The following is a 23,048-nucleotide window of genomic DNA, read 5'->3' on the forward strand; positions in this document are numbered from 1 at the left end:
AATCTGAAAAAGCTACATACTGTATAATTCTAACTATACGGCATTATGGAAAAGACAAAATTATAGAGACAGTAAAAAAAAAAAAATCAGAGGTTGCCAGAGACTTGGGGTAGGGAGAGGGAGAGATAAATAGGAGGAGCACAGGATTTTTAGGTAAACTATTCTGTATGATACTGTAATGGCAGATCTATATGACATTATGCATTTGTCCAAACCCATAGACTGTACAACACAAAGAGTGAACCTGAATGTAAACTGTGGACTTTAGTTAATAATAACTCGTCAAAATGGATTCATCAACTGTAACAAATGCACCACATGAATGCAAGATGTTGTAATAGGAGAGACAGATAACACGGGAATTGCTGAACTTGCTGCTCATTTTTTCTATAAATCTAAAATTTCTCTTAAAAAAGCAAGTCTTTTAATTAATATTTATTTTTTATAAAAGACTCATTGAAGACACAGACAACTAGAAAATAGAAAGGCCAAGATTCAAGCCCAGATCTTTTTTTGCCCAAAATGCTCACTTTTTACCTCTGTACCTTACTTTCTTGGCACTGGTTTTTGTGAACTATCATGACTGATTATTCACATAGTGTATCCATTTTTAAATGAACCACATTTCGTGTGATACGTATTTTACGGGTGATTTCAAGCAAGGCAAAAATGTGTGGCACAGTGAGGACCTTCTCCTTGGTCATGTCCAGCAGTCCAATGGAGTACCGCTCACAGTGCAGATATGTTCGAACTGTGTAGAGCACTTTGTGAAACTGTCGCTCAACATCTGTGAGCTCTTCAAATACTTTATTGGCTGACCACATAAGGATCTGAAAGTAGATATTAAAAAGAAAACAGGACAAAATACACTGTGAAAATATAGAGCTTTAGCCATGAGCTGCATCAAATAAAATGAATCCATATCACTAGACAATGCAATTCCATTTTTGAACATGTCCAAGTCTGACAAAATACTGATTCTCATGTGGGATAATGAGTAGCCCTTTGCAAGGCTGTGGGCTTATGAAAGAGGATAAGTATGATTGGTCCCTATGTCCAAGTGTTTTGGCTTTGAAGGGGAGGTCATCTAAAATTGGATGCAGAGACAGTCCCTAAGCAGAGTGCAGTATTGGTGGCCCACTGGCTCCTGTGTACTGTAATTATCATTGCCATCTCATAGATGAAGAAATCACGGCTACCTTGGATGAAGTCTGAAGAAAGGAAGCCAGTGTACATACAGATGGAAGGGCAGGCAGGTGGGAATGGAAAGCCAGAGCAGACCTTGAGAAAACACCTGGGATTGAAGTTTGGGGATCTGCTCCATGTAGGCTAAACCCCCACAGGGGAAAGAGGGGGTTTGGGCTTGTTGCCTCCGGGTCCCTTTGTCAGAACAAGTCAGCATGAGTGATTAGTCACTTTCCCTTTACCTGGCTTCTTCGGGATTCAACACTGTACAAGTAGTGGGTATGATGAAGCTTTAGGATGATGGAAACAAAGGTGAGGTATTTGGAAAAGACCTACAGACAGCAGAGAAAAAAAGCGAATTAGGTATGACATCTTTCTCTCGGATCTATAACAAATACATTTCCTGAGCCACTGACTGGATGCCCAGGGTTAGCATTACCTCTTCATCCTGCTTGGAGAATTCAGATGCATTTACTTTGTTAACTGCCATAACCACAGCCAGAACTTCCTTGCCCATTACGATCGGGGTTGCCAGCAGGTTCCTAGTGACATACCCGGTTTGTTTGTCCATGAAGTCAGAAAAATGGCTGTTCTGAAAAACACACACACGTTTTCCAAGCAGCACAGAACCATGTAGTGTGGATCTAGAAATGGCAGCAGGTCCTTCCATCTAGTCCAAATTCTATTGACAGTTATCTGGGGTCGCAGTGCAGTGTTCCTGAGCAAACACCCACCATCCTGTGATTGCATAGAATGAAATTGCCTGTTTCAGAGGGAGCGTTTTCCAGCTGAGCTGTAGCCTATCCAGGTTAGGCTGAGGTTGGTCCAGCAGAAAAGAGGTGATGTCACGGCCAAGTGGAAAGAAGATGCTAAGAGGAAGGGAGGGAAAGATTGAGGGTTACAGTGAACAGAAAGTGTGTGGCGGGAAGGAGAGCACAGCTGGGGTTACAGGTGCGTTTCACAGAGCTCACAAAAGTAAAATGTGCAGTTGAAACCAGAGAACCAATACATCATAACCTAAAGAAAAACTTAGTATTCCCCCAAACTTCTAATATTGCCTACCAGGAAATCAGTGTTAACTGCTTGGTATGTCTCCTTCTATGCCTTGCTCTACGCTTTGACAAAGACTTTTCTATTCTGTTTTTTGTGGGGTTTTTTAATCCTCACCCAAGGATTTTTAGTGAGAGTGGAATGGGGAGAGAGAGAAACATCGATGTGAGAGAGACACATCGATTGGTTGCCTCCCACACACGCCCCGACTAGAGGCAGGGATCGAATCTCAACCCAGGAATGTGCGCTTGACCTTGAATTGAACCCGTGACCCTCTGATGTGCACTCTAACGTGGAGCCATGCTGGCCAGGGCTCTTTTCTGTGTGTGTGTGTGTGTGTGTGTGTGTGTGTGTGTGTGTTTAAATAAAAAATTCCTTTCTCATTTCATACAATACTTTCATCATATAACAATACTAGAGGACCAGTGCATGAAATTTGTGCACGGGAGGTGTGTGTACCTCAGCCCAGCCTGTACCCTCTCCAATATGGGAATCCTCAATTGGGCCTAAACGGGCAGTCGGACATCCCTCTCACAATCCAGGACTGCTGGCTCCCAACTGCTCACCTGCCTGATTGCCCCTAACCACTTCTGCCTGCCAGCCTGATCACCCCCTAACCACTCCCCTGCCAGCCTGATTGACACCTAACTGCTCCCCCGCTGGCCCAATTGCCTCTAACTGCTCTCCCCTGCAGGCCTGGTCACCCCCAACTGCCCTCCCTTGCCAGCCTAGTCACCCCTAACTGCTCTCCCCTGCTGGCCTGTTGTCCCCAACTGCCCTCCCCTGCAGGCCTGGTCCCCCCCAACTGCCCTCCCCTGCTGGCCTGATCGCCCACAACTGCCCTCCCCTGCCGGCCATCTTGTGGTGGCTGTCTTGTGCCCACATGGGAGCGGTCATCTTTGACCACATGGGGGTAGCCATCTTGTGTGTTGGAGTGATGGTCAATTTGCATAATACCTCTTTATTATATAGGATGTTATGGACATCCCTCCAGACCAGTGCGTATGGATGCAAATTTACCTCCTAAATTCTTGCACATCACTCGACAGTGTGGAAGCTCCATGATCCACTCAACAAGCCTCTACTAATTCATTCTGTTTGTAGTTTTCTCCACTGCAAACAATGCTGCACTTATCATTCTTGCTTTTATGTTTATGTGATGGGTTTCCCAAAGTGGAAATCCCTTTTGGGTCACCAGGTGTATGCAGTTTTTATTTACACAGATTACAAAAGGTTGGAATTCTTACTTCCACTGATGGTCATGTGTGAGCAGACCACCCTCCTATCAGCACCAGATCCTTATCAGTTGCTATTGTTCTACCAGGTTAATGTCTTTCATTCATATACTTTTTTTCTCTCTCTTTAGCAGAGAGGAAGTAGATCTTCCCAGATACAAGTCTCATGTGGTAGATGCAAGAGATGATTCTAATACACTCACCATGGGAAGAGCAGAGAAGTGAGTTTGGAGAGGTGTGCAAACAAAAGGGCTTGAGAAGAAGGTCAAGGATGGTGGTTGTCTTATTGGCTGTAAGTCAGAGGAATACAACTCTGCATAGGAATAGACTCAGCCTTCCCTGGTCCTGACTAGCTTCTCTTTGAACCTGAGGCTTCTTCGATCAGAACTGAACTTACAGCCTAACTCTGAGAATCCTTGGCCAAAATTAACGTGGTGTTGCTCTCACAAGTTGTATTATTTTCATTTCCTAATGTTGATGGTGCTTCTAAGAGCAGCACAAACCTTGGAGGCTGGACTCTGATCAGTTTCCCAAAGTAAAAAGGTGAGAGAGTCCACTGGTGTGTGACTTCTGGACTGGAATTTCCACCAGGGAACATGGGCTGCTTGGTCAACAGAGCTCACGGCTCAGCTCAGAGCAGGAGTCCCTGCCTGTGCCTCAGAATTACCTGCAGATAAACGCAGACTTACAGACCTTACAGCAGACCCATCAACCCTAATCTTCCTAAAGTGGGGTCTGTCTTCACTAGGAATCTGTACTTTTAGTGGGTGAATCACTCCTGTGGAGAATCCCTAGAAATGTGACCCTTCACAAAGAAAATGTGAGGTGTCTGACACATAGTGGGTATTCAAAATATACCAGGAAGAGAAACTTGAAACTTTTTGGGTCTCCCTGGATGAAAAATAGCTATCTTTTACAATTACCATTTTGCTTTTAGTTCTAGTTGTTCTAACCAGTTCTGATCATTAAAGAAATTAAATGCTCTTCACTGATGGAAGACCATGCCTCCTTCTGAGGGCCAACACTGCCGCATGCCAGCAATAGCCACATTTCTTTCCTAACTACTTCATCTGGTACTTCTCTCTGCTCCGGTAGCATCTTCACTCTCAGGCTCTTTCTCTTACTGCACTGCTTGCCCAGGCCAGCTTATATTCCGATTTCCTCCTGTTACCCATTACAGAGCATGATCACCTTCACTTACACAGCAATCCTGGGCACTAGAGGGATAATCAAAATGCCAGAAACATGCACAATGGAGTCCAGTCAGCATCTCCTGGTGGACACTCCACTCTGCAACTTCAATGCTTGCTGCTAGTTCGCTCTAGATTCTACACACAAGGAAATGCTCTCAAGTTCAATCGGCTGTTTTGAGAAAATGGCTTATACGTTTGAAAATAGAATGCTTGCTTATTATTGTATCTGAAAGTCCTGGATGAAATCACCCATCCAAGTACAGGGTAGGAGAAATGAGGCTTTCTACTTTTTTATTTTCACCAGCTCAAACAATCCTTACTGAAGTTTGTTTGGATCATTTCTGTATTTCTCAAAGTCACAAACTCCCCTTGATGGTCCTTCTTCAAAGCAGCCACTAAAAGCATTGGAGAGAACATTGTTTAGATCAGCAGCCCACCTGGATCATGGCATTATTAAATTCTGATTAGATACCATTATCCCTGGAGGTTAGGAGTCAGAAAGAGAAAAGAGAAGGAAGAGAGAGGAGGGAGGAAAGGAGGCTATAAGCACCGTGTTAATCATTGAAAACTTAGGGCTCCTGCATGGCGTTCTTTTAACCACAGTCAGAATGAGAAGCGCCTATCCATAGAATTAACAGCTTTCCCAATAGAAAAATAAATGATTAACTGGAAAAGACTATCCCTCAGTTTCCTGTTATTCAAAGTTTTCCTGCCTTTAACCTATTTTAAAAACAAGCAATAACCCTTGACCCAGTTTTGTCTACCCACACCCAGCCCCCAAACCCCTTTGGCATAAATATAATGCTGTCAAAACAATCATTTATTGAGCACCTACCAAGAACCAGGCACTTATATGCATAGCCTACAGACACAGACAATAGTATGGTGAAGGCCTGGGGTGGAGCAGGAACCAGGTGGGTGGGGGGCATGGAGGGGAAATGGGGAACATCTGTAATACTCTCAACAATAAAGACAAAATAAAAAAAGGATCAGGCACCTCATGTCCATTTAATCTGTGTATTTGGTTACCTCCATTTCTCAGGTGCAGAAACAATCCATCACACCATTCCTCACCTCAGACCTGGATGTACACCCAGATCTGTCTGATATCAAAGCTGTCACCCTACACCATGTGGCTTCCCTGTTGCAACCTTTGTGGACCCCCAGGTGTGAGAGCATCCAGTTCTGCCTTTGTCTGGGTGTGAGAAGACCTTCCCTCACCTGTGCCCACACTGCTAGCCCAAAGAGTTGTGTGTGGTCAGTAGTGCAGTACAAGATGGAGGCCCCCGAAGGCCTGAGTTCTGGTCCCAGGCCCACCACATCCTGCCTCATTGACCTTGAGAAGAATCTTACATAGACAAGATGGAAAAATAGATATGCTTTCCCCACAGGGTCTTTGTCAGAATCAAGTGAGATTGAGAATGAGAAAATCTTTATAACTAGCCAAGTGCAAGGAAAAGGTAAAGAATTAACAGAAATTTCATTTAAAACATCAGTTTCTATCACCTTTCTCTTTGCACATTTTGCCACAGCGACGGAAATGTGGTGAACCTGCAGAGCACGGACTGCTGGCTGCCAGGGGCGGGGGACTGGGTGAAAAAAACAAAGGGATTACAAGTACAGACTGATAATTACAAATCAGTCATGGGTGCCAGGTGGGTGCTGGAAATATTGGGGGGATCACTTTGTAATGTAATTGTCTAACCACTCTGCTGTACACCTGAAACTAATACAAAATAATATTGAATGTCAACTATAATTTAAAAATTAATAATATTGAATGTCAACTGTAATTTAAAAATTAAAAAAAAAAAAGAATTAAAGAACAAATTAAAAAGAAACGGCAGAGACATGGTGTTTGGTGAGGGTGAGGCCTCGATTCTCTTCCAGCCCTTTTCATTCACTGACCAGACCATGAATTCTGGGAGAGATACAGCTCCCGTGACCCTAACTTCCCATCTGCCCCAGGAAAGAGTTGGACTAAGGACTCCAGGAGCCCTTTCCCTTTAGAATTCCACAGTTGACTTGAAATTCACTTCCTCCTCTCGCATGTGCACACCCAGAGAGGAGTGGTTTTCAACACTGACTGTATAGTGGAATCATCTGAGGAGCTTTTTAAAAATACTGCTGCCTGTATGCCAACCCCTCAGAGTCCATGTAATTGATCGACTGAGAGTCTCAGACATCAGTATTTTTAAACTCCCAATTTGATTTAATGTGCATCTAAAGCTGAAAAGCACCACTCTTGGAAAAATAAATAAAAATGGAGACTAAATGAGACCTTTGTCTCTCTTCTGAGCTCAGGAGGGTGTCTGTCTTCAACACATACACCTCTGTCCCACCTGTAACAGCCAGAGGTCCTCGGGGGAAAAGGGAGGACAGAGAGACAGGGCACGCCCACCCCACATGAACTGCCCTGTCCACGCAGGACGCTCACCATGGACAGCAACAGACCAAGGCCAACTGACAGCAGCTCCATTCTACCATTTTCCCCTCAACAAGGAGAACTGGACTCATTAGTAAAATATTACAGCAGAAGTCATTTTATCCATCTCTCCTTAGAAAGAAAAACAAACCTTGCTTGTCAGTTTCTTAAGTTTGATGTCCTAGTAATTTAGGAGATGGGCTCAGCTGGAGACTGGCCAAAAGCACATTTCCATGAGAAAAACTCAGGTGTGTGGGGACAGCCCTCCTGGTGTCCCGGGAACTTTGCCGTAGGGCACAGCTCGCTTTAGTCACTCAGAGCAGCTGCTGTGGGCCTCTCACCTACTTGAAGCAGCCTCAGTTCCCTGAAGGGAGGGATGGGGAAGGACTGAGGACTAACGTGTCCAGCGGCAACCCTTGCACCTGAGAGCTGTCCTGTGGTTGTTTGCTGAGTGTTGCAAATATTTGACCACTCACGACTTCTGGATCGGTGCACCCCTCCTCCCCGTAATCAGCTTTGGGAGGCAGGAGGGAGATTATCCTCTCGCCTCCACTGCCCCCTTCACAGGCCTCCACGCGGAAAGCCTGTCGGGGGCGGCTCCCGGTGGACTCCCTGACAGCATAATCCTCCTCTCCCCTTTCATTAATAGCAAATCAAAATAATGGGACACGTGTAGAAAAAGTTTCTCCACTCCAGGCTGTTGCCTATGGCTCTTGAAGAGTGGAGGGATTATGGTTGATTTGCATTTCCTCCTTTTTATTTGTATTTTAGAATTTTCCTAAAAGAAACCAGCATTGCGATGGAGTAGTTAAATGTTATGTTTTTAAAAGGAGATAATCATTTGTGCGATATTGGTCTCAGGAGGGTCCAAAGGTCCCATTTACCAGATTGGAATTCATTCTTGATATGGATCAGCATTATGGGGGGGTTGGGATGGCCAATGGCTCTTAACCATCACCAACATTCACATTTTTAATGATCTAAACCTGAACTTTCCGATGGTATTATTTTTCCTTTTGCACATTTGGTCTGTAGGTGAAAGAATCCATTTAGGAGCCAATCCATCCCAGACGTGTGTGTTGTGGGTGAGAGGCATGGGGAGCAGCGGTTCAGGAGCCTTGGCATCTGGCTGTTGGCTGAGCTCCCCAGGGGCAGCCTGCTGTGTGGTGTTGTTAGAAGGACGTGCCGGAGCATGGAGGTGTAAGCGAAGGTGTGAACTGTACCTGGCCCAGGTAAGTTGCCTGACAAAATGCCAAATTACACTAAGAAATTATTCTTTATCTGAAATTCAGATTGAACTAGGCCTCTGGAATTTTTTATTTGCTAAATCTGGCAGCCCTGGACCTGGGTACTCCTCTTCTCTGCTGCCCTCACTCCCCAGGTTAGAGCCAAATCCATGGCACAAGGATGGTCCCCTGGACCTCAGCTCTCTTTCCTATTGTCCCTCCAGGACCCCGCCACATCCTCATCTCCACCCCACTGCCCCAAGGCCACCTACCTTTGTTACATCTGGGACATTAAGGGCTTTCTTCGAGTGAGCAACCCAACCCACTATCCCGATGTCCAATGGAAACACCACTTCTCTGTCAGGGACCACCAGGTTGTCCTCAAACTTGGATGTCGGGGTGACGTCCAGCAGCCTGGAGGCCACCTCGGGCGAACCGTTGCGGGCCCGGCACAGGAACAGGCTGCAGCGGTCCGCCTGCAGCAGCCGCGCCAGCCTCTGCAGGGCCAAGTGCACAGCCAGTTCAGCACTGCCTGCTTCCTCCCGCATGGCCTGGAGCAGCTCCAGGCACAGGGCCGCCTCCTCCTCTGTGGACAGCCCGGGGGAGGACCCGCTGGCCCGGCCCTGCACCTCGCTGTGCTCGGAGGCTTCTTCCAGCGCCCCTGCCTGCAGCTTCTTGTGGAAGTACTCCTCAGCAAACCCAGGGTGGTCCTCCAGGTAGCTCTCCACAGCCTCTTGGCTGACCTCACCCATGGCGAGGCCGGCCTTACTGCTGCTGTTCAGGAAGGAAGACCTTCAGAGCACCACCTGGGGCCGAGGGCCAAGAAGGAACTACATCCTGATCAAGGTTCCTGTGTCGATCCTAAGTGGCACCTCACTGAACCCCAAAGGTCAAGCGGAATGGTTGCTTAGCAGAGCTTTCCAACTGCCTGTAACTCTGGGGATGTGACAGAAGGTCCTGGCTTAGATTGGGATTCAGGAAGCACAGGATTAGAGAGTTCTTCAGGACACAAATCCCTAAGCATCATTAGTGTGTAAGTCCTCGGAGAATCCTCAAAGCATCTTAGATCAGACAGGCAAGCAGCACGTTGAAGTAACCATTTCAGAAATATAGCTGCACATGCTGATTCTGCAGTTAGTGGAATCATCATGCAGCTAGGAAGCATCATCAACATATCCATGAACATATCCATTAGCATAAATTGACAACTTGAATCATTCTTTCAAGATAGTGATATGAAGTGAAAACAACCTTGGGTGTGTCTGTTTATATAGCAACTTTAATGAACACTGGGGGGAGATGGAAGGGTTTAACACCAACCCAAGATAAAATGGAATATTAATTTTCCCTCTTCTTAAAAATTCTTTGATTATCCAGGTTGCATGGCCTACTTTTTTCTCTAAAACCCTCACCTCTCATTGCCCTCACTTGAGAAAGCTGGATCTAGGAAGTGTTTTAAAGGAACTAATCTTGGGCTTATTACTAGAAGGTGAATGTAGCAAAACATTAGTCTGTGATCCAAGCCTCATCAAGCCACAACGTAAATAATAATCCTTATCAAGAGACATAATCACAAAAAGCAACCCATACAGCTGCTAACTGGGTTTTCCTGCTAAGCATATTAGCTGGGTTTTGTTTTCAACAGTAATAGCCAGACCTCATACATTGTTGCTCTAAGGTACAACCTGTTAAATGTACTGGATAAAATTTGTCTTGTCTGTTGCTAGGATCTTTAATGTCTCAGGGACTTCTGGCCTGGAAAGTACACTTACCACTACTTAGTTTTGTTTAATATTCAATTTATTAAGCTTTTACATTGATTAAGCACATTTTCCCAAATATTTAAACACTATTATGCAACTCATAAGTCAAACTACCCGTTTCATGGACCAATTTTCCTTAAATATTTAAATGCTGATTTCAACCTTACTCAAGATCTCTTAAGTATTTCAATAAAGTTACAAACTCTGTATTACATACTCTCTTGAACAGAAATACACCTTTTACTTGTTAGAAATCGAAGCACAGAGAAATTAATTAACTTGCTCAAGGTCTCACAGCTAGTAAGTGATAATGACCTGCCCTCAAACTACCAGTTTAAATAGGATTAAATTAAAGAGTGCACCCATGAGCTGTACAGCACATCAGACTAGCTGCTTACAGGGGAATATACAAAGACCTTTCCTCTTAGGAATTTAAAATCTAGACAGAGATCATAAAATGTCAAAGACCACACAAGAATTAAATAAAAATCCCAGGAACTCTTTTTAAAAGCCTACAGATAAACCAAAGAATGGTTTAACTTCCTTAAACTTTCTGCTTAACAAGTTTACACTTTTTAGTAGTATACTATATTAATAAACACACATAATATTTAATTCCAAAACTGCTAAAATTTTCCACTGTGGTTAACTATTTCTATAGGAAGTAATACTTAGAGAATAGCCAAAATTGTAATAAACAGAGTTATTTTAATAACTGGAAAGAAGCAACGGGAAGGCCAAATATTATGGGCATGTCATATGTGCATCTTTGCCAGGAAGCTACAGTAAAGTTTGGGTGAAATAGGGAATATATTTGCCTGTCAGTCACACCTGAGAACAGGTCGCTGGCCCCAGTAGGTGTGGCCACGGCCAACGCAGGAAAATTTAAGATATTTAATCTCCTAAACAAAGAAGTCCACTCTCTCGCTCACTTGTGTTCTTGTTGCAAGGGGTGTGCTCTCCCGGCTCCCCCGTATTTGCTGTGAGCCATGTGGACCCCACACAATGGACTGATGGACTGCAACTAGCCTAATGCTATACTGGACCCAACTCCATCATAGAAAGGAAACTTTGGATGCTGGCTTTGCTTTTAGCTCCGATGAATCCCCAGCTACATGTTTTCCAGGACTGGACTTTGGAAACCCAAGGATGTAATTCCGTGCAGATAAAAATCACTCATGCTCCCATGTGAGTTTCAGAAAAGTCTTTCTCTCAAGATATTGTAAATACTTCAACTCCCACTAGCAATGGAGAAAGACCACCCACCTGGTCTTTATTCTCTGGTATCAGCAGGCATGTCAGGCACATCCTGGCAGCTAACTGCAAAGGGCCCTTTCACCTTGCCCTTTTGCTCTTGAGAGAGTCTCTGCCTGCACCTAATTGACGGATATGACCAGGCATCTCAGAGATTATTAATCGATTAACTAAATTGATTAAACTTAATGACAGCTTTGTCACCACTGAAAAAACCTTATCGAAAAAATTAGTTTGACTTTTTGTGCCTGAACATGTTGGTTGAATAATCTTCATTTTCTCATCAATTATTTTGTCATCTTTTGAATGCAGTCAGAAGATAAATGCTACCCACTTTTTCTGTTTCTATTTTTCCTTATCTCTCTGTCAGGATATGGATGTAAATGTCAGTTTGTACAAAAGGGAGCTGGTTGGAAATGCTTAATTTTTATAATGGTAAGGGCATACTTTTCTTGCATCACATCTCCTTTCAATTATGGTAAAACATTTTTCAGTATTTCCTAGGAGTTAGTGGTTTGTTTGCTGATGATTAGTTAAGGTAACACTAAATCTGTTACTACAGGTAACCCCCAAAGTTCAGCAGCTTAATCCAATGAGAGTTTACCTTTCATTCACATAAAGTTAATAATCATTGCTGGGGTCCCAGGCTGATGGAGGCTCCCCACTGGCCGGGTGAGGAAGGAGAGAGCGCCAGGAAAATTGGATGGGCAGCTTCACGAGCCCTGTCTGCGGGTGCACACAGCACTTTAGTCTACCTTCTACTGACCAAAACTTAGGCCTATGGCCTCATAGAGATGCAGAAAGTGGGGAGGTGCCCTTTGTCCAATCAGCCTCTTCCCCAAAACTGTACATCATGGAAGGAGAGTACAAATTTTTTTTGACAGAAGGATGGTTAACCACCTCTGCTACAAGGGCTAAATCCTGAGAAATTATATTTTAGAAAGAATGACCGCTGACCAGGTTTTTTAAATAAATGTTTTATGAAGCTTACCTACTATGATTAATTTCAATACAACAAATAAAATCAATATCTATGGATTGAACATCTACCATGTGCAAGTCTTTTGCTGAATCCCACGGCAAAGCTGGTGGGGGGAGACACCAAGGTGAATGAAACATGGTCTGTTTCTCCAGGGCAGGAAAGAAAATGAACTTTTGTGTATAGTATATGCAACATAATTTTTCATCTAGAAAAAAAAAACTGTTTGCAAAGAGAATATCTGTTTTATATTCTGATTAAACATTTTCACTGTAGGAAAATTTGTAAACTACAAATAAAAAAACAAAAACAAAAAAACAACCACCTTTATGCCCCTAATCCTATCACACAGAAGTAATTGCTGTGAACATTTTTCCTATTGATATTTTATCTATATATGCATATTTTGAAATTGTATTTTACATAGATAAATTTCAAAGCACTATAGTTAAAAACATCAGTTGACCTGTTGACCCGTATTCACGTACTGTGATCATGAAGAAATTCAAGAGATGATGCCAAAATAAACTGTTTTCTTTGCTGGTGTCTGGGACAACGGATTCATTGATTTAGCATTAAGAGAGAGCTTGAGTAGGAGGAACATTTACACACACTGACCTTTAAGCATCTAACAAGTAAATGGAAACGTGTTGCTATAAAAACAACCACTATGAAAATGCACTGAAATCCCCTACATTTATTCAGTATACGGTGTGTGTAAGGACCACCAGAATATGATCTAGGAGAAATGATTGAAGGGGCTGAGGTGTTAGGTGAACTTTTCTAGCATAATAGCTGTCCAAAGCCGGGAGCTCTCCATCACTAGAAGCGTTGGGGGAGAACCTGGAAGGTCTCTATTCTGGAATGGCAGAGGGGACCCAAGCATTGCATAGTTGATTTAGAGATGCCCCAAGTCCTTTCCCACCTACAGTGCATAGATACTGTATCGTTATCTGAGCTGGCTGGGATTATACATCCTGTGATAAAACTGGCCTAATCAGAAGATCTTCTAGTTAGCCCGCAGGCCAGAAACAGGGCTTTCCTAGCTCTGGGGCAGTAAGGAGTAAAAGCATCACCATTGGCTCTCCAGAGGCACCACTCAAATGGGAAGAGTGGAGGGGGAGGTGCAAAGTGGAAGCAGAACAGGCGGGTAGATCTCCAGAGTTACAATGTGGGGGCTAAAAATCCCACAAAGCTTCCCTCCCACCTTCTAAGTTCTTCTAGTTGAGCTAATAATCACATTAGCAGAGACAGATTAACAAGAGAAAATAAAAATGTTAATACATGCAAGGAATTCAAATAAGCATGAAAATTCCAAAGGCAGTGAGGGAACATTGGGTATATATGACATTTTGGAAAAGGAAAAAGGTTGGGGGTTGAGTGGGAGGGTAGGGGGGAATAGGGGTCCAAGATTTCAAAAGTGAGAATGGCGATTCATAGGGAGTTAAAGAAGAGGGAACACAGGTGGTATGCAAGTCCCCCGAAGCAACTCAGAAACAGTGGGACACGGGGAGTGTCTGGCTAGCAGAAGCACTTCCCCTTAGCTCGGCTTAATTCACATTAGGCTAAGGTGACAGACAGACATCCCAGGTCCTAAGGGTCCCTTCCTGAAGCAGGTGTTCCTCTCAGTCTCTCGGGCATGAAAGGAAGAGAGTCCAAGGTTCTTTTCTGAGTCTTTGTCTCTTAATAACCAGTTAAAGCTCAGTTTCCCAAAAGGCAGCTTCCGGGTGGCAAAACTTTAGTCTCCTTACCAGGAAGGTGATGAAAACTCAGGTGCCTTTTCAGGGGTCTCAACCGTAACCCCAATGCTTTCCCCTGCGGAACCCTCAACTCCTTATTTCTATGTTTGGCAGCCAACCCTCTCTTCCCCAACCCTCTCTTAGTTTGTGTCAGCAAAATGGTACAAATTCATCTCAGTTCTTTCCAATTTGGGTCATGGAGACACAACTGGCATTGTATGGAGGGAATGTTACAAAAGGGTATTTCTTAGTCAGATCACTAATTCTCATTCAGCCAAAAGCCGAATCTTCGGGCTACATTGATCAGATTAGAGGAACTTGTTAAGTCCGAATGGAAAGAGAAAAATAAGGTGGGTAAATTGTGCCATCACGAAGACAAAAATAGCATAACGTGTCACACCGTTGTAACTTAATTGATCATTAGACGTTTGTCATGGAGTTTACCTCCCCCCTCTTGTCTACCACTCAGACAACTGCTTTAGCTGTTTTGAAAACAAAATGAAGTCCTACTATGGCTTTGAAATAAAATTGTATCATAAACAATTGGTAGGTGTGTTTCAAAGTGGTTTGAGCAAAGCGCCACAAAGTAGGCGACCACTGAGGTTGCTAAAATATTTCCTGTCCTGACCAGGGTTGCGTTTCTGGAGAATATTTAACAGGGAGGGTTTTAATGCTTCTAAAGATGTTGAAACTAAAGAACAAATATTGACCCACAGGGCACCACAACTCTCCTGAAAGGGAGTAAAATACATCCTTTATAAAATGAAAAACGACTTGGCTGAAATACTCCCCAACCCCTTCACAATTGGCCCTAAGAGGGCGGAGGGGCCAAGTTGGCACAGCCAGGCCCGGGCACTGACGCACCAGGCAGCATCATCGTAGGTCCTCTCGCGCTGGGAGGCCACGGTTTTCCCGCCAGGCCCACCTGGGCCCCAGCCAGAGCCACTGGGCCGCGAGGCCACCCCAGGCCGCCGCTGGAGGCCGCTGGCACGAGTGCGAGGTGAGTAGGCCAGGGCTTGTTCCCGCGGCTCGTCGCCGCCAGAGAGTTTGGGCTGCGTCGAGGCCACCCTGCGCGACGGCTCCACCAAACCCGGGCCGCGCTGGAGGTGAGGCTCAGGCCAAAGGGACCCTCCCAGCGTGCGGGCGCCTGTGAGTCAGGGCGCGTTGTGCAAGTGCTGGCCCGCCGGCCCCGCGCCTCCCCCTTCCACTCGGCGCGGTTGCGACAGCGCGACCCCCTCCCCCCGGCGCTATAAAGCGGCGGGGTGGCCCCCGCGGCGCGCTCGCTTCCCTGGCTCCCTGCGCGCCCGGACTCCCGGGTCAGGTCTGCGCGCGTCTCCCGGTGGTGAGCGGCGCCCGGGCGGGGATCGGCGGGGACGACACGATGGGAGCGGCGCGGGTGGGCCGGGTGGCTCCGCGGGCCAGCGCTCACGGCGCGCGTTTCCCGCAGGGCGATTCCTGGGCGAGATGGAGTGGGTGTGGGCGCTCGTGCTGCTGGCTGCGCTGGGCAGCGCTCGGGCGGAGCGCGACTGCCGGGTGAGCAGCTTCCGAGTCAAGGAGAACTTCGACAAGGCTCGGGTAGGTACCGGCCCGGCGGCCCCGGTCCCCGCGTCCCCCAGCCCGCGGCCAGCCTCACAGTGCTCTCACCACCAAACCTGCGCTCATCTCCTTTGCAGTTCGCCGGGACCTGGTATGCCATGGCCAAGAAGGACCCCGAAGGCCTCTTTCTGCAGGACAACATCATCGCCGAGTTCTCCGTGGACGAGAACGGCCAGATGAGCGCCACAGCCAAGGGCCGAGTCCGTCTGTTGAAGTCAGTGGGCTCTGGGCGGCAGAGCTCTCTGCGCCCCAGGGTCCCCCGGGCTGGGCGCCAAACCCTGAGGGGAGGGAAGGGAGTACCCGGGATGGAGGGATGCAGGGATGGAGGGATGGAGGGATGGAGGGAGGAAGCCTTTTGCCCGGCCTGGCTCAGAATCCCCTTGGCCTTTGCAGTAACTGGGATGTGTGTGCAGACATGGTGGGCACCTTCACAGACACTGAGGACCCTGCCAAGTTCAAGATGAAGTACTGGGGTGTAGCGTCCTTTCTCCAGAGAGGAAGTGAGTAATCAGCTCAGTGGGACTGTCTTGGGGGGTAGGAGGGCCACAACCTGGCCAAATCTCTGGGTTTCTTTTCCAGTGGCGCCCTTGGGGAAAACGTGGTCTCTAAGTGGCAGGAACCCTCCGTACTGCCTGAGGTTAGGGGCATGAGATTGGCCCACCTCCCCCATGCCCCCAGCTCATAAAACCTGGCCCAAGTTCAAAGGACCTTTGGGCTTGTGAGGCCTCCTCCTGCCATTTTTCTGTCCAGCCACTATTCCAGGGTGTGCAGCCTTCTCCAAGCTTACCCCTCCCCCACCCCCCCAAGACCCAGCCCACATCACCACTCAGCCTGCCTTTGCATTTCCTCTATCTCTTTGGGTTGAATCCTGGGACAGCTTGACTACTTGGGGCCCTAACAGAGGCTGAGAGACCCCCATCCAAGGATGTAGGGAGCATGGTGCATAGGGTTGGCCCACTGCCCGCCCGGTGCCCTGTCTGATGATGCAGAGATTCTGAGCCAGGCACAGCACTCTTGGTGGCAATGCCCTCTTCCCTTTCTCCCAAGCACCAAAACTTAGATGTGGGGGAGGGAGAGCATTGAGGACGCTCAGAAGAGCATCCTAAAACTTGGCCCAATCATGAGAACACAACTCTTTTACTCCCCCCCCCCCGACCCCCCATTTCTCCTAAATTTCAAATCTGGAGTCTACTTGGTACTTAGGGAGTTGTGCAAGCCAGGGGGGATCATGGGATCTTAGAGATAGTTAACCCTACAAAGGTTTCGATAAACAGATGAATAAACTGAGGCCAAGAGAACATAGTGCTTTGCTCACATCATACAAGTTTGTGAGAGTCAGTGTCAGAACCGGGGTTCCAACTCCTGGGCCAGAATTAGCAGGGACTCCTAATTTACAGACCAGTTTTTACAAAGTATGGGTCTCTCTTGTGGGATAGGCACAGGGGGCTGCTCAGGGGACTCTCTTAGCTGGTGGTCCAGGGCAGAAGCATTCTTTACGTGGCCCATCACTCTACACACGGCACATACACCTTGACTTCCTCTAAAGTTGTATGTTAGATGAAATCGCATGTTTTATCTAATTGCAGCGTCAGCACTGATTGACACTGTACAGATGGCGTTGTTATTTTACAAGGGGTAAAAAGCTCTTATCCTTAGAAGTAATCATAATTATTACAAACAATGAAGCAAAACTTTCCAAAGTGAATCACATAGCATGAAATATATACTTTTCTGATAAGGCGTTACAAAAGTCAGTACTGGGGGTACTAGATTACTTTCTAAAAAGCATAAACACATAATTCTCTGTGGCAGTTGGAGATGCACTCTTTGAAGGACTAGGATCCTGTTGGTAGTGCATTTGGGCCGCGTAGAGAAGACCCCATGAGCAGGCAGGGTCTTGGGCTTGCCTCCTCCTCCCCCTTGAGAACTAACCAGATTAGTTCTGCCTTTACCGCATGTAGATTGAGGTTCTATCTATGATTTCATTTAGAGAAAAAGTATTGAAACCTTGAAAGTGATTGCTATGATATTGAGGTAACTATGGAAGCCGTAAGGATAAATTCCTTCTTAGGGATGTTTCAGAAAAGAAGCTGTGCAGTGTAGTGGCTAAGCACGCAGTTAACGTTAGATTGCCTGAGTTCAAATCCTACCTTGTGGGACCTTAGATATGTTCCTGATCTTCTCTGTGTCTCAGTTTCCTCACCTGTACAAGGAGCACCTGCCTCATGGAGTTGTATTATGGGGAGGCCATGAGTTAACTGTGCAGAAAGCACTTAGAACAGTGCCTGCGACATGAGTCCTCTCTCCGTGTGTGTTATTACTGCTTAGCTCTCTCCCCAGTCATGAAAGACTAGCTTGATAGTCTGGGTCAGGGATGATAGGATCCACAAAGAGCATCAGGTTCACGACTCTCATTTTCCAATGAACACACTAGAGAAAGCCCACATTAGAGAGGTGACTGGCCTAGGGGCACACAGCTAATCCCCCGGGTCCCCAGGCCTCAGACTCTTTGACAAGGCCTGCTGGGCTTTTCAGGTGATTAGTCAGGACTAGCATCACACCACCGTCCGCTGGCTCACCTGGGAGGTTCGACCTGAGAACTGCAGAGAGCTTCTCGTCACTTTAGGAGATTGCAGGACACAGGTGTAGGGAGCTGGAAGGACACATTCCAGGCCCACCGCAATAAGCCCTCTGACTGAGTGGGTTTTTTGTTTTGGATTTTGGACTGGTAATCAAAACCTCCGAACTAGTCTGTGTAGACACAGAGGCCGTGTAGCCCCACTTCCTGGGATGGTAGCAGCCATATGGCCGCTGTCTCTACTCTCCCTGGCTCTGCTGTGTGTGGATAGCTGCCATCCAGAAATGTCTGGGAGTCTGGCTCTTTAGAGGGACCCACCCGAGCAGCTGGCAGAGAGGAGGTGGGAGGCCTGAGCTCACTCTTTCTAATAGGGCGCAGACAGTTCATCTCTTATTTTAGGAGGAAGAGTCGAGGAAGGATTATTAGAGTTTAAATTCTTCATCTCTGCACCATTTAGCCAAAAAAGAGCCTGGATGTAACACCTAGCCAGGTTAGGCCTTTTATAAAAGTCAAGAAGGTAGCCAATTTTCCTAAAGCTGAGCTTTGAAAGTTACTTAGTTCCTATGTTAGAATTCACATTCTGGCAACAACTCTGGGGAAAAATTAAGCTGCAGATTTGCTGAGCTAATAGCTGCCTGGATCATGAATCCGGGTCATATTTCAAAGCACAGTACTTTTGTGTCTGAGGGGTAGGCTGCTGGGGTGCCTGTGACTGAGAGACACAGTGAGGCCCATAACCAGGGAAGAAATTATTTCATCCGGAGAGAAGGCAGACTCTGCCCAGAGCTTGTGAGGGGAGCTGGTAGTTAGGGTGGGGCCCAGCAGGCGGCCCCTTGGCTTCTGTTCCTTGCCCACCTGCTGAATCATGTGTCTGCACACCCCCACCTGGCCCCTGACACTCCCTACGTGGTTAAGCTTGGAAGGTGTGGGGGTGGCTCTTTCTTCCTGGGGGACCTGGAGTGAGCTGAAGAGGGGCCTCCACCACCCCCTGCTATGCAGCCCTCCTGCAGGGCCTGGGTTGGGGCTGAACTCCTACTGGCTGGCATTCTCAGCCAAGAGGCACAGCCAGAGGTGACTTAGGGCAGTGTTAGCAATCTCCCTCACACGCTCTAATGCTGGGGAATCCAGTACCGCTGCCGCCTCCGGTGTGGAGCATGACACGGGGCAGAGATGTTCACTTGCTTCATGACTCCGACATGAGATGGAGATGCAAAGCCTTTATGTTTCTTGTTTCCTCTGCCCCTAATTTACTTGTTGCCTGGAGACAACATGGTGAAGAGTTTATGCAAGTGGGGCCCAGAGTCCGATTGAAACCCAGTTCTGCCCTGCTCTTTGGGATCCCGGGTGAATTATTTAGTTTCTCTGTGCCTCACTTTCCTCATCTATAAAATGGGGGTGATAGTGTGCACTTTTTGGTTCATGTAAAAAGTAACTGGGGGGAAAAGGGAAAGTGTCTACACAATGACTGACATGATTAAGTGCCCAGAAAGCCCTATTCATGGTTATGTCAATAAGAATGTTAAATTAACAGTAGAGATGTGGCACTTTTTTTTTTTTTTTTTTACCATTTATAAGGTATTTGGATAAGCCTGAGTATTGTTTCTCTGTGGCAGATCCTTCACATACATTCTTATTTCCCATCCTGCCTTTGTTGGCATTGGCATTTTCCCCACCTTATTTACACTTATTCGTGGCTTACATCCCAGTCTTAGGAATAAGTATCTAAATTTTTCATTGACTTAACTCTCCCTCTATCAGAAGAGTTCTGACAAGTATAAGCTCTAAAAAGCATAGCTGATAATAGATGGTAGGCATCATGTGTCTCTCCGCTCCCCGCCCCGCCCCCGGCCCCTAAAAGCAAAGACTACTCTTTTGCCTGCTAGGAAAAGTGGGCAGAGTTACTAGACAGGAATTAGGAGGGAGCCAGCCATGAACCAGGCCATCAGAGTGGCCTCCTCCAGTGATCGAGAGGCAGGAGGGCAGCGTGGTTACTGAAAGGACTGGGAGCTAGCTGATAGAGACCATCTCAAGAGATATATCCTGATGTTGAGATAACATAAGTTGGTGGCCATCAGACATCAGCCCTGAGGCAGAGCTGTTGTTGGGGGATTGATGGAGAAGACACGGAAGGAAGATCTATTCCTTGGTTGTGATAGGCCCACATTCTCAGTTGTTCTTTAAAAAGATGCTCTCACATTCATCTTCAGGGTGAGAGATAATCATTGAAGTGAATGAGGTTCCCCCAACTCAAACTTTTTATCCGTAAAAGAGAACAACATCCGTCTCACTTGCCCAGATTTGTAAAACCTGTCGGAATTCTCTGGGGTCTCCTGCTCCTAACAAAATGAAACCAGTTTCAGAACATCGCTGGCTTCTCAGTTTGGGTCCGTTTCCTTGCGGGCTGAGCCGGCTGAGGGTGAGGCATTGGCTCTGGTGTCTGGCTTACAGATGATGACCACTGGATCATCGACACGGACTACGACACCTATGCCGTGCAGTACTCCTGCCGCCTCCTGAACTTCGATGGCACCTGTGCTGACAGCTACTCCTTCGTGTTTGCCCGCAACCCCTACGGCCTGCCTCCGGAGGTGCAGAAGATCGTGAGGCGGAGGCAGGAGGAGCTGTGCCTGGGCAGGCAGTATAGGCTGATTATGCACAATGGTGAGTGGGCTGGTGGGCAGGAGCCCAGGCAGCAGCCAGCTCTCCCTGAGGGGTCGGTGGGCAGGGAGTTTGTGCCCACCTGCCAGTGAGATGTGTTTCATCCTAAGGCTCCACAAGAAAACAGGGAGCCTTGGTTTTTCTTCTTCTTCTTCTTTTTTTTTTTTTTTTAAATATATTTTTATTGCTTTCAGAGAGGAAGGGAGAGGGAGAGACAGAAACATCCATGATGAGAGAGGACCACTGATTGGCTGCCTCCTGCACGCCCCCTACTGGCGATCGAGCCCGCAACCTGGGCATGTGCCCTTGACTGGAATCGAACCCAGGACCCTTCAGTCCGCAGGCTGATGCTCTATCGACTGAGCCAAACCGACCAGGGCAGTCTTGGTTCTTCTTGATCAGATGTGTCAGTGGCCTCATCATGGGGCTGATGCGGAAGGAGCAGACAAACGCCTTTTTTTAAAAACCTGGCACTTTCGCTTAAGTAAAACTGCAGGGGACTCTCTTCCTTTTTTTCTGCCAATTTAGCCCAGTCGGTAGTCACATGATTTTGCCCCTGGATACTCTGCCCAAAAACCCATTTTGACTGAATTAATATTATTTGGGGATTCAGTGGCCCCAGTGAAGAGTTGGGTTGCAATGTGGCCATTAGTGTAAAAACTTAGAGACATCACCACAGCAAGTTCAAGGTGATTTCAACAAATGCTTTCTCTAACCTGAAACCAAATTGACTAGCTGATCTTCCTCACTTGTATTTTCGGATGTTCCCTGGAATGACAATTGGGTCTTTATATAGATTCTATCCTCATCTGATATTGATCTGAAAACCAGGAACATTCTAGAGGAAAGAGTGCTGTCTACTTGAATTGACACTCACTCCCACGGGAAACTGGGTTTCAAAATCCATCTATGGCAATGTAAAAATGTAGGAAACAGAACAAAACTGAACTTTTCGGTCAGTCTTCTAACTAGCTGAGCAAAACGACACCAAAACAATATGAACCCAGACCAAACACAGAAACCAGTAAGATTTTGACGTTTCACCCTGGGGTGGTCTAGGCCAGGATTTCACCATGGACAGACTCCAGGCCAAACCCTTTGCCTACATTTCATCTAGCCGATGAGAAAATTAGAGGCTAAGAAAGATGACAAAAGTTGCCCAAGATTGTATAGTAAGTAGCTGAGTTGGATGCAAACCAAATGTTGTGTTTTTGTTTTGTTTTGGCACTGAAGCCCCTTGTGGCACCTCCTGGTGATACATGGCACAGGACCTGGGGAACTTTCTATGAAGTTACTAGTGGGGTGGCTGTGATCAGGCACACTTTCTGAAAAGGAGGATGCACCCCCCAACCCTTTGAAATGCAGTGAGGCAAATTTAAGACAAATAAAAAGAACAGTATTTTAGCCCTAGTCGGTTTGGCTCAATGGATAGAGCATCAGCCTGTGAACGGAAGGGTCCCGGGTTCGATTCCGGTCAAGGGCACATGCCCGGGTTGTGGGCTTGATCCCCAGTAGGGGGCGTGCAGGAGGCAGCCGATCAATGATTCTCTCTCATCATTGATGTTTCTCTCTCTCTCCCTCTCTCTTCCTCTCTCTTCCTCTCTGAAATCAATAAAAATATATTTAAAAAAGAACAGTATTTCATACAGCAGATCCCATTGCCCCCAGAGAAATTTAAAGGGTTGCAGAGAAAGCCTTGAAGATGATTATGAATTACAGCCCCATCTTGCTGTAACCTTATAAGAATGGGTCCATAATTCATAATCTACCTTACACACTGGGTCCATCTTTCTGTCACTGATGACTTTGTTTTCTATATTTCAGGTTACTGTGATGGCAAATCAGAAAGAAACCTTTTGTAGCAACATAAAGGATGTCAAGTTTCGTTTGAAAACTTCCCACTTTCAGCCTTCAACTCTATTTATCGTAGTTTAGTCTGGCCCTCTCTCCTCCCCGCTTCCTCAGGAAACATAGCACCTTCAGGACACATAAAAATACATGTGGGAATAAGTGAATCCATTTGCAGTCAGGTGTATATTTTTGGGGGGCGGTTTCTAGGAAATCATTTGAGGCTTAGGATTCTAGACTTTGAATTATTAAAACATAGTCTCCTGTTTCCTATGATCTGGGTGTTCATTTGTGTCCACGTGTTGTCAAAGTGAGAAGT

The 23,048-nt window shown here is 46.4% G+C and overlaps 2 protein-coding genes across 9 annotated transcripts in view; one reads left to right on the forward strand and one right to left on the reverse strand.

The window, feature by feature from the left end:
* PDE6C (phosphodiesterase 6C) overlaps nucleotides 1–9,066 on the reverse strand; it is a gene marked incomplete at its 5' end in the record, with an annotated part of 40,983 nt that extends 31,917 nt beyond the window's left edge. For 2 of the 4 annotated variants that reach the window (XM_080687605.1, XM_080687603.1), the window contains 3 exons: nucleotides 1,428–1,517; nucleotides 1,625–1,777; nucleotides 8,587–8,838. In XM_080687605.1, coding sequence (XP_080543731.1) covers nucleotides 1,428–1,517; nucleotides 1,625–1,756 — 222 coding nt within the window. Of the gene's footprint in view, nucleotides 1–689; nucleotides 831–1,427; nucleotides 1,518–1,624; nucleotides 1,778–8,586 lie in introns of all 4 variants that reach the window. The other 2 variants (XM_080687602.1, XM_080687604.1) reach the window with 2 other exon arrangements.
* A 5,678-nt stretch (nucleotides 9,067–14,744) lies between these two features.
* RBP4 (retinol binding protein 4) lies at nucleotides 14,745–23,004 on the forward strand. Of its 5 annotated transcripts, none has more exons than XM_080641157.1 (6): nucleotides 14,745–15,049; nucleotides 15,497–15,624; nucleotides 15,723–15,859; nucleotides 16,039–16,145; nucleotides 20,672–20,884; nucleotides 22,706–23,004. In XM_080641157.1, the coding sequence occupies exons 2-6, from the start codon at nucleotides 15,514–15,516 to the stop codon at nucleotides 22,741–22,743; spliced, it is 606 nt and encodes a 201-aa protein (XP_080497283.1). In that variant the 5' UTR covers nucleotides 14,745–15,049; nucleotides 15,497–15,513; the 3' UTR covers nucleotides 22,744–23,004. The 5 variants fall into 5 exon arrangements, with proteins under 5 accessions (XP_080497283.1, XP_080497282.1, XP_080497281.1 ...); XM_080641156.1 differs by having other exon boundaries at nucleotides 14,916–15,155; XM_080641155.1 differs by having other exon boundaries at nucleotides 15,036–15,391.
* The last annotated feature ends 44 nt before the right edge of the window (nucleotides 23,005–23,048 follow it).

The sequence above is a fragment of the Plecotus auritus genome (genome assembly GCF_963455305.1).
Source record: "Plecotus auritus genome assembly, chromosome: 9".
NCBI lineage: Eukaryota > Metazoa > Chordata > Mammalia > Chiroptera > Vespertilionidae > Plecotus > Plecotus auritus.

Excerpts from the sequence above, each read along its gene's own strand:
- RBP4 (XM_080641157.1), top strand. The coding sequence starts at position 15,514 with ATGGAGTGGGTGTGGGCGCTCGTGCTGCTGGCTGCGCTGGGCAGCGCT. Across the intron at positions 15,860-16,038 it reads GGCCGAGTCCGTCTGTTGAA|TAACTGGGATGTGTGTGCAG; the intron begins GTCAGTGGGCTC and ends TGGCCTTTGCAG. Across the intron at positions 20,885-22,705 it reads TAGGCTGATTATGCACAATG|GTTACTGTGATGGCAAATCA; the intron begins GTGAGTGGGCTG and ends TCTATATTTCAG.